The 12,852-nt window shown below is 35.4% G+C and overlaps 1 protein-coding gene across 3 annotated transcripts in view; it reads left to right on the top strand.

Annotated features, from left to right (window-relative positions):
- Positions 1-12,064, top strand: part of LOC106596129 (collagen alpha-2(VI) chain) — a 58,321-nt gene extending 46,257 nt beyond the window's left edge. For all 3 annotated transcript variants that reach the window (XM_082973167.1, XM_082973169.1, XM_082973170.1), the window contains 2 exons: positions 5,459-5,793; positions 10,958-12,064. In XM_082973167.1, coding sequence (XP_082829293.1) covers positions 5,459-5,793; positions 10,958-11,224 — 602 coding nt within the window. In that variant the 3' untranslated portion in view covers positions 11,225-12,064. The remainder of the gene's footprint in view (positions 1-5,458; positions 5,794-10,957) is intronic.
- Positions 12,065-12,852: the final 788 nt, after the last annotated feature.

The raw sequence follows: 12,852 nt of genomic DNA, 5'->3' as shown, positions 1-12,852 counted from the left end.
TACATACTATAACAGATACATACTATAATAATAGATACATACTATAATAATAGATACATACTATAACAGATACATACTATAATAATAGATACATACTATAATAATAGATACGATAACAGATACATACTATAATAATAGATGCATACCATAATAACAGATACATACTATAACAGATACATACTATAATAATAGATACATACTATAATAACAGATACATACTATAACAGATACATACTATAATAATAGATACGATAACAGATACATACCATAATAACAGATACATACTATAATAACAGATACACACTATAACAGATACATACTATAATAATAGATACATACTATAACAGATACATACTATAACAGATACATACTATAATAATAGATACAATAACAGATACATACTATAATAATAGATACATACTATAACAATAGATACATACTATAATAATAGATACATACTATAACAATAGATACATACTATAATAATAGATATATAGTATAATAATAGATATATAGTATAATAATAGATATATACTATAATAATAGATACATACTATAATAACAGATACATACTATAATAACAGATACATACTATAATAATAGATACATACTATAACAGATATATACTATAATAATAGATACATACTATAATAATAGATACATACTATAATAATAGATACATACTATAATACTAGATATATACTATAATAATAGATGTATACTATAATAATAGATACATACTATAATAATAGATACATACTATAGCAGATACATACTATAATAATAGATACTATAATAATAGATGCATACTATAATAACAGATACATACTAGAATAATAGATACATACTATAATAATAGATACATCCTATAATAATAGATACATACTATAATAACAGATACATACTATAACAGATACATACTATAACAGATACATACTATAATAATAGATACATACTATAATAATAGATACATACTATAATAACAGATACATACTATAACAATAGATACATACTATAATAATAGATATATAGTATAATAATAGATACATACTATAATAACAGATACATACTATAATAATAGATACATCCTATAATAATAGCTACATACTATAATAATAGATACATACTATAACAATAGATACATACTATAACAGATACATACTATAATAATAGATACATACTATAACAGATACATACTATAATAATAGCTACATACTATAACAATAGATACATACTATAATAATAGATACATACTATAACAGATACATACTATAATAGTAGATACATACTATAATAATATATATATACTATAACAATAGATACATACTATAATAATAGATACATACTATAACAATAGATACATACTATAGTAATAGATACATACTATAACAATAGATACATACTATAATAATAGATACATACTATAATAATAGATACTATAACAGATACATACTATAATAATAGATACATACGATAATAATAGATACATACTATAATAATAGATACATACTATAATAACAGATACATACTATAATAATAGATACATACTATAACAGATACATACTATAATAATAGATACATACTATAATAGCAGATACACACTATAATAATAGATACATACTATAACAGATACATACTATAATAATAGATACATACTATAACAATAGATACATACTATAACAGATACATACTATAATAATAGATACATACTATAACAGATACATACTATAATAATAGCTACATACTATAACAATAGATACATACTATAATAATAGATACATACTATAACAGATACATACTATAATAGTAGATACATACTATAATAATATATATATACTATAACAATAGATACATACTATAATAATAGATACATACTATAACAATAGATACATACTATAGTAATAGATACATACTATAACAATAGATACATACTATAATAATAGATACATACTATAATAATAGATACTATAACAGATACATACTATAATAATAGATACATACGATAATAATAGATACATACTATAATAATAGATACATACTATAATAACAGATACATACTATAATAATAGATACATACTATAACAGATACATACTATAATAATAGATACATACTATAATAGCAGATACACACTATAATAATAGATACATACTATAACAGATACATACTATAATAATAGATACATACTATAATAATAGATACATACTATAATAATAGATATATACTATAATAATAGATACATACTATAATAATAGATACATACTATAACAGATACATACTATAATAATAGATACATACTATAACAGATACATACTATAATAATAGATACATACTATAATAATAGATACATACTATAACAGATACATACTATAATAATAGATACATACTATAATAGCAGATACACACTATAATAATAGATACATACTATAACAGATACATACTATAATAATAGATACATACTATAATAATAGATATATAGTATAATAATAGATACATACTATAACAGATACATACTATAATAACAGATACATACTATAATAATAGATACATACTATAACAATAGATACATACTATAACAATAGATACATACTATAATAATAGATACATACTATAACAGATACATACTATAATAATAGATACATACTATAATAATAGATACATACTATAATAATAGATACATACTATAACAGATACATACTATAACAGATACATACTATAATAACAGATACATACTATAATAATAGATACATACTATAATAATAGATACATACGATAATAATAGATACATACTATAATAATAGATATATACTATAATAATAGATACATACTATAATAATAGATACATACTATAACAGATACATACTATAATAATAGATACATACGATAATAATAGATACATACTATAATAATAGATACATTCTATAATAATAGATACATACGATAATAATAGATACATACTATAATAATAGATATATAGTATAATAATAGATACATACTATAACAGATACATACTATAATAACAGATACATACTATAATAATAGATACATACTATAACAATAGATACATACTATAACAATAGATACATACTATAATAATAGATACATACTATAACAGATACATACTATAATAATAGATACATACTATAATAATAGATACATACTATAATAATAGATACATACTATAACAGATACATACTATAACAGATACATACTATAATAACAGATACATACTATAATAATAGATACATACTATAATAATAGATACATACGATAATAATAGATACATACTATAATAATAGATACATACTATAATAATAGATACATACGATAATAATAGATACATACTATAATAATAGATACATACTATAATAATAGATACATACGATAATAATAGATACATACTATAATAATAGATACATACGATAATAATAGATACATACTATAATAATAGATACATACTATAATAATAGATACATACTATAATAATAGATACATACTATAATAATAGATACATACGATAATAATAGATACATACTATAATAATAGATACATACGATAATAATAGATACATACTATAATAATAGATACATACTATAATAATAGATACATACTATAACAATAGATACATACTATAATAATAGATACATACGATAATAATAGATACATACTATAACAGATACATACTATAATAATAGATACATACTATAATAATAGATACATACTATAATAATAGATACATACTATAACAATAGATACATACTATAATAATAGATACATACGATAATAATAGATACATACTATATAACAGATACATACTATAATAATAGATACATACTATAATAATAGATACATACTATAACAATAGATACATACTATAATAATAGATACATACTATAACAATAGATACATACTATAATAATAGATACATACTATAATAATAGATACATACTATAATAATAGATACATACTATAATAATAGATACATACTATAATAATAGATACATACGATAATAATAGATACATACTATAGTAATAGATACATACTATAACAGATACATACTATAATAGATACATACTATAATAATAGATACATACTATAACAGATACATACTATAATAACAGATACATACTATAATAATAGATACATACTATAACAATAGATACATACTATAATAATAGATACATACTATAACAGATACATACTATAATAACAGATACATACTATAATAATAGATACATACTATAATAATAGATACATACTATAACAGATACATACTATAATAATAGATACATACTATAATAATAGATACATACTATAATAATAGATACATACTATAATAATAGATACATACTATAACAGATACATACTATAATAATAGATACATACTATAATAATAGATACATACTATAATAATAGATACATACGATAATAATAGATACATACTATAATAATAGATACATACTATAATAATAGATACATACTATAATAATAGATACATACTATAACAATAGATACATACTATAATAATAGATACATACTATAATAATAGATACATACTATAATAATAGATACATACTATAACAACAGATACATACTATAATAATAGATACATACTATAATAATAGATACATACTATAATAATAGATACATACGATAATAATAGATACATACGATAATAATAGATACATACTATAATAATAGATACATACTATAATAATAGATACATACTATAATAATAGATACATACTATAATAATAGATACATACTATAATAATAGATACATACTATAACAGATACATACTATAATAATAGATACATACTATAATAATAGATACATACTATAATAATAGATACATACGATAATAATAGATACATACTATAATAATAGATACATACTATAATAATAGATACATACTATAATAATAGATACATACTATAACAATAGATACATACTATAATAATAGATACATACTATAATAATAGATACATACTATAATAATAGATACATACTATAACAACAGATACATACTATAATAATAGATACATACTATAATAATAGATACATACTATAATAATAGATACATACGATAATAATAGATACATACGATAATAATAGATACATACTATAATAATAGATACATACTATAATAATAGATACATACTATAATAATAGATACATACTATAATAATAGATACATACTATAATAATAGATACATACTATAATAATAGATACATACTATAATAATAGATCCTATAATAATAGATACATACTATAATAATAGATACATACTATAATAATAGATACATACTATAATAATAGATACATACTATAACAGCATGAAAATACACAAAAAAGTTAATCCTCTAGTTGTATAACAGACAGGTATCATCATCTCACACCTGTCGCAGCATCAGTGTGTGTCCTTTTAACGTGTGTGTGTGTGTGTGTGTGTTTCAGAGCCAGCGGTGGCCAGCTGCGTCCAGCGCCCTGTGGACCTTGTGTTCATGCTGGACGGGTCAGAGAGGATGGGAGTGGAGAACCACCGCCGCGCCAAGGAGTTCATTGAGAACGTGGCGCGCCGCCTCACTCTGGCCAATGGCCAATCAGACGACAGGAACGCCCGCGTGGCCCTGCTGCAGTACGGCGGCCAGTCAGAACAGAGGGTGGAGTTTTCGCTCACGCACAATCTGACGGTGATCGCTGATTCGCTGGCAGGGATGAGCTACATGGACTCCGCCTCCTCTCTGGGCAGCGCCATCATTCACGCTGTCAACAACCTGGTGATGTCACAGGTACAGTCAGATCCATAATTATTGGCACCCCTGATAAACCCTGACCCTGACCCTAAACCCTAACCCTGACCTCAACCCTAAACCTAACCCTAAACCTAAACCCTAAACCCTGACCCTGACCCTAACCCTAAACCCTGACCCTAAACCCTGACCCCAACCCTAAACCCTGACCCTAAACCCTGACCCCAACCCTAAACCCTGACCCTAAACCCTGACCCTAACCCTAAACCCTGACCCTGACCCTAAACCCTGACCCTGACCCTAAACCCTGACCCTGACCCTAACCCTAAACCCTGACCCTAAACCCTGACCCTGACCCTAAACCCTGACCCTGACCCTAACCCTAAACCCTGACCCTAAACCCTGACCCTGACCCTAAACCCTGACCCTGACCCTAACCCTAAACCCTGACCCTAACCCTAAACCCTGACCCTAAAACCTGACCCTAACCCTAAATCCTGACACTAACCCTAACCCTGACCCCAACCCTGACCCCGACCCTGACCCCAACCCTAACCCTGACCCTGATAGAGATGAGCAAAAACCCCTGTTTGAAATAAATCATTCTAATACTGAGTTATATTGTATTCTCAAAACAAATTATTTAAACATTAAAAATGTCTCATTAAGATGGGGTCAAAATGATGGCCACCCTGTTTTCAATACTCCAGCACCCTCCCCTATATTCAATACTCCAGCACCCTCCCCTATATTCAATACTCCAGCACCCTCCCCTATATTCAATACTCCAGCACCCTCCCCTATATTCAATACTCCAGCACCCTCCCCTATATTCAATACTCCAGCACCCTCCCCTATATTCAATACTCCAGCACCCTCCCCTATATTCAATACTCCAGCACCCTCCCCTGTATTCAATACTCCAGCACCCTCCCCTATATTCAATACTCCAGCACCCTCCCCTGTATTCAATACTCCAGCACCCTCCCCTATATTCAATACTCAAGCACCCTCCCCTATATTCAATACTCCAGCACCCTCCCCTATATTCAATACTCCAGCACCCTCCCCTATATTCAATACTCCAGCACCCTCCCCTATATTCAATACTCCAGCACCCTCCCCTATATTCAATACTCCAGCACCCTCCCCTATATTCAATACTCTAACACCCTCCCCTATATTCAATACTCCAGCACCCTCCCCTGTATTCAATACTCCAGCACCCTCCCCTATATTCAATACTCCAGCACCCTCCCCTATATTCAATACTCCAGCACCCTCCCCTATATTCAATACTCCAGCACCCTCCCCTATATTCAATACTCCAGCACCCTCCCCTATATTCAATACTCCAGCACCCTCCCCTATATTCAATACTCCAGCACCCTCCCCTATATTCAATACTCCAGCACCCTCCCCTATATTCAATACTCCAGCACCCTCCCCTATATTCAATACTCCAGCACCCTCCCCTATATTCAATACTCCAGCACCCTCCCCTGTATTCAATACTCCAGCACCCTCTCCCTGTTTTCAATACTCCAGCACCCTCCCCTGTATTCAATACTCCAGCACCCTCCCCTATATTCAATACTCCAGCACCCTCCCCTATATTCAATACTCCAGCACCCTCCCCTATATTCAATACTCCAGCACCCTCCCCTATATTCAATACTCCAGCACCCTCCCCTATATTCAATACTCCAGCACCCTCCCCTATATTCAATACTCCAGCACCCTCCCCTATATTCAATACTCCAGCACCCTCCCCTGTATTCAATACTCCAGCACCCTCCCCTATATTCAATACTCCAGCACCCTCCCCTGTATTCAATACTCCAGCACCCTCCCCTATATTCAATACTCCAGCACCCTCCCCTATATTCAATACTCCAGCACCCTCCCCTATATTCAATACTCCAGCACCCTCCCCTATATTCAATACTCCAGCACCCTCCCCTGTATTCAATACTCCAGCACCCTCCCCTGTATTCAATACTCCAGCACCCTCCCCTATATTCAATACTCCAGCACCCTCCCCTATATTCAATACTCCAGCACCCTCCCCTATTTTCAATACTCCAGCACCCTCCCCTATATTCAATACTCCAGCACCCTCCCCTGTATTCAATACTCCAGCACCCTCCCCTGTATTCAATACTCCAGCACCCTCCCCTATATTCAATACTCCAGCACCCTCCCCTATATTCAATACTCCAGCACCCTCCCCTATATTCAATACTCCAGCACCCTCCCCTATATTCAATACTCCAGCACCCTCCCCTATATTCAATACTCCAGCACCCTCCCCTATATTCAATACTCCAGCACTCTCCCCTATATTCAATACTCCAGCACCCTCCCCTATATTCAATACTCCAGCACCCTCCCCTATATTCAATACTCCAGCACCCTCCCCTATATTCAATACTCCAGCACCCTCCCCTATATTCAATACTCCAGCACCCTCCCCTATATTCAATACTCCAGCACCCTCCCCTATATTCAATACTCCAGCACCCTCCCCTATATTCAATACTCCAGCACCCTCCCCTATATTCAATACTCCAGCACCCTCCCCTATATTCAATACTCCAGCACCCTCCCCTATATTCAATACTCTAACACCCTCCCCTATATTCAATACTCCAGCACCCTCCCCTGTTTTCAATACTCTAACACCCTCCCCTATATTCAATACTCCAGCACCCTCCCCTATATTCAATACTCCAGCACCCTCCCCTATATTCAATACTCCAGCACCCTCCCCTGTATTCAATACTCCAGCACCCTCCCCTATATTCAATACTCCAGCACCCTCCCCTATATTCAATACTCCAGCACCCTCCCCTGTATTCAATACTCCAGCACCCTCCCCTATATTCAATACTCCAGCACCCTCCCCTATATTCAATACTCCAGCACCCTCCCCTATATTCAATACTCCAGCACCCTCCCCTATATTCAATACTCCAGCACCCTCCCCTATATTCAATACTCCAGCACCCTCCCCTATATTCAATACTCCAGCACCCTCCCCTATATTCAATACTCCAGCACCCTCCCCTATATTCAATACTCTAACACCCTCCCCTATATTCAATACTCCAGCACCCTCCCCTATATTCAATACTCCAGCACCCTCCCCTATATTCAATACTCCAGCACCCTCCCCTATATTCAATACTCCAGCACCCTCCCCTATATTCAATACTCCAGCACCCTCCCCTATATTCAATACTCTAACACCCTCCCCTATATTCAATACTCCAGCACCCTCCCCTATATTCAATACTCCAGCACCCTCCCCTATATTCAATACTCCAGCACCCTCCCCTATATTCAATACTCCAGCACCCTCCCCTATATTCAATACTCCAGCACCCTCCCCTATATTCAATACTCCAGCACCCTCCCCTATATTCAATACTCCAGCACCCTCCCCTATATTCAATACTCCAGCACCCTCCCCTATATTCAATACTCCAGCACCCTCCCCTATATTCAATACTCTAACACCCTCCCCTATATTCAATACTCTAACACCCTCCCCTATATTCAATACTCTAACACCCTCCCCTATATTCAATACTCCAGCACCCTCCCCTATATTCAATACTCTAACACCCTCCCCTATATTCAATACTCCAGCACCCTCCCCTATATTCAATACTCCAGCACCCTCCCCTATATTCAATACTCCAGCACCCTCCCCTATATTCAATACTCCAGCACCCTCCCCTATATTCAATACTCCAGCACCCTCCCCTATATTCAATACTCCAGCACCCTCCCCTATATTCAATACTCCAGCACCCTCCCCTATATTCAATACTCCAGCACCCTCCCCTATATTCAATACTCTAACACCCTCTCCCTGTTTTCAATACTCCAGCACCCTCCCCTATATTCAATACTCCAGCACCCTCCCGTATATTCAATACTCCAGCACCCTCCCCTATATTCAATACTCCAGCACCCTCCCCTATATTCAATACTCCAGCACCCTCCCCTATATTCAATACTCCAGCACCCTCCCCTATATTCAATACTCCAGCACCCTCCCCTATATTCAATACTCTAACACCCTCCCCTATATTCAATACTCCAGCACCCTCCCCTATATTCAATACTCCAGCACCCTCCCCTATATTCAATACTCAAGCACCCTCCCCTATATTCAATACTCCAGCACCCTCCCCTATATTCAATACTCCAGCACCCTCCCCTATATTCAATACTCTAACACCCTCCCCTATATTCAATACTCCAGCACCCTCCCCTGTATTCAATACTCCAGCACCCTCCCCTATATTCAATACTCTAACACCCTCCCCTATATTCAATACTCCAGCACCCTCCCCTATATTCAATACTCCAGCACCCTCCCCTGTATTCAATACTCCAGCACCCTCCCCTATATTCAATACTCTAACACCCTCCCCTATATTCAATACTCCAGCACCCTCCCCTATATTCAATACTCCAGCACCCTCCCCTATATTCAATACTCCAGCACCCTCCCCTATATTCAATACTCCAGCACCCTCCCCTATATTCAATACTCCAGCACCCTCCCCTATATTCAATACTCCAGCACCCTCCCCTATATTCAATACTCCAGCACCCTCCCCTATATTCAATACTCCAGCACCCTCCCCTATATTCAATACTCCAGCACCCTCCCCTATATTCAATACTCCAGCACCCTCCCCTATATTCAATACTCCAGCACCCTCCCCTATATTCAATACTCCAGCACCCTCCCCTATATTCAATACTCCAGCACCCTCCCCTATATTCAATACTCCAGCACCCTCCCCTATATTCAATACTCCAGCACCCTCCCCTATATTCAATACTCCAGCACCCTCCGCTGTATTCAATACTCCAGCACCCTCCCCTGTATTCAATACTCCAGCACCCTCCCCTATATTCAATACTCCAGCACCCTCCCCTATATTCAATACTCCAGCACCCTCCCCTGTATTCAATACTCCAGCACCCTCCCCTGTATTCAATACTCCAGCACCCTCCCCTATATTCAATACTCCAGCACCCTCCCCTATATTCAATACTCCAGCACCCTCCCCTATATTCAATACTCCAGCACCCTCCCCTATATTCAATACTCTAACACCCTCTCCCTGTTTTCAATACTCCTAACGCTGTATAACTGTACTGTCTCTCTGGTCTACAGGGCAGCCGCCTGGCACGTCGTAACGCTGAACTGTCCTTCGTCTTTATCACCGACGGCATCACCGCGGGCGACAGCCTGGAGGAGGGTGTCTCAGCCATGCGGCGGGCCGAGGGCATTCCCACGGTGATCGCCCTGGGGACCGACACGGACCAGGAAGTGCTGAGGAAGGTTGCCCTGGGAGACACGTCGGCCATCTTTAGAGGGGAGGACTACGCCACGCTGGGGAAACCCACATTCTTCGAACGCTTCATCCGCTGGGTCTGCTAATCAGCTAACGAGCTCGTTAGAGCTAACGAGCTGTGTTCTAACGAGCTGTTAAAGCTGCGGTCCGTAAGAATCTTTTCAGTTATGAAAAATAAACAAAAAGGTGTTCTCTGGGTTTTTGAATTAAAGTCATATGGTGCTCTGTGGTTTTCCAGGTTTTAGCAAAATGGCAGAACTTGGAAGCTAAACTTCTAGCTCGTCCGAAAGACACAAGAGACTCCAGATTGTTGAATCTTTTAAATGAGTTAAATGACAGATTCCACCATTAACTAGATATGCGTAAACAACCAAAGCCTCTCTCATCAGAGAGTTACTGATGTTGAATGTGTAAGATGTTGCAGCTCTAGGTCCATTTTTATTGTTGTTGATTTTTGTATTGTGTTTTTTTTTCTATAAGCGATCCCTCTCTGTGAGGTCTGTATCAGTACGTTTGTATTTTACACTAAATGTGATATTCTAGTGGAAGGAGTTACACACACTGTTAATGTCTCGCAAAAACAGTCTTAACTTTTCAGTCTTAACTTTTCAAACAGTCTTAACTTTTTAACTTTTCAAACAGTCTTAACTTTTCAAACAGTCTTAAGTTTAAAGGTGTAATTTAGGTTTTAATTTCAGTGAAAGTGTCTCTTATCTGTTATTATTCAGACAATCATTTAGACATCTCTCACACACACACAGATCGGTAGTTACCTATACCCAACACACACACACACACACACACACACACACACACACACAGAAACTCAAACACACACACTTAAACACACACACACAAATCACACTGAAAATGCATTTGTTGTAAACTGAAAATGATGTAATAAAGCCAGCTGTGGAGTAACCAGACCTTTGTGTGTGTGTGTGGTGTGTGTGTGTGTGGTGTGTGTGTGTGTGTGGTGTGTGTGTGTGTGGTGTGTGTGGTGTGGTGTGGTGTGTGTGTGTGTGTGTGTGTGTGTGTGGTGGTGTGTGTATGGTTCACTTTCAGTAGAGGAATTGGAAGGTACAACCTATTAGCCAACGGAGTGTAGGCCTGGTCTGGAGAAATGTAAATCAGGGAGTGTTTTATAGTGCCCATCGAACAGGCTGGTCAAATGACGCCTGGTCCTGTATGGGTCCCTGGGGGCGTGCCTATGACTGAGTTAGATTTGGTTACAGAAATACAATTCTATCACATTACATCAGTACATAGCATCTCAATGTCTTACAAAAGCTTTATCCTTATTAATACATTCCATACACCCATATGAGGCAAGTCTTAAACTGAGTCTATTATATAAACAGTTTTATGGTAATATGGCTATATTGTCTCTTCTGAGTATCACAAAATTGTACCAAAAGAGGCCAACGTCATGACACTGTTGTCATATAAATACGTTTCTCTATTGGTATTGGAGTATCTTTACCACAACAACACCATAACACTCCACAACACACACACACACACACACACACACACACACACACACACACGCACGCACACACGCATACACACACACACACACACACACACACACACACACACACACACACACACACACACACACACACACACACACACACACACACACACACACACACACACACCACAACACACCACCACAACACACCAACATAACACTCCACAACACACCAAC

The sequence above is a fragment of the Salmo salar genome, chromosome 03 (assembly GCF_965601325.2).
Source record: "Salmo salar chromosome 03, fSalSal1, whole genome shotgun sequence".
NCBI classification, from domain to species: domain Eukaryota; kingdom Metazoa; phylum Chordata; class Actinopteri; order Salmoniformes; family Salmonidae; genus Salmo; species Salmo salar.
The sequence above is the reverse complement of the archived record's forward strand: the minus strand, read 5'-3'. Positions and strand labels throughout refer to the sequence as shown.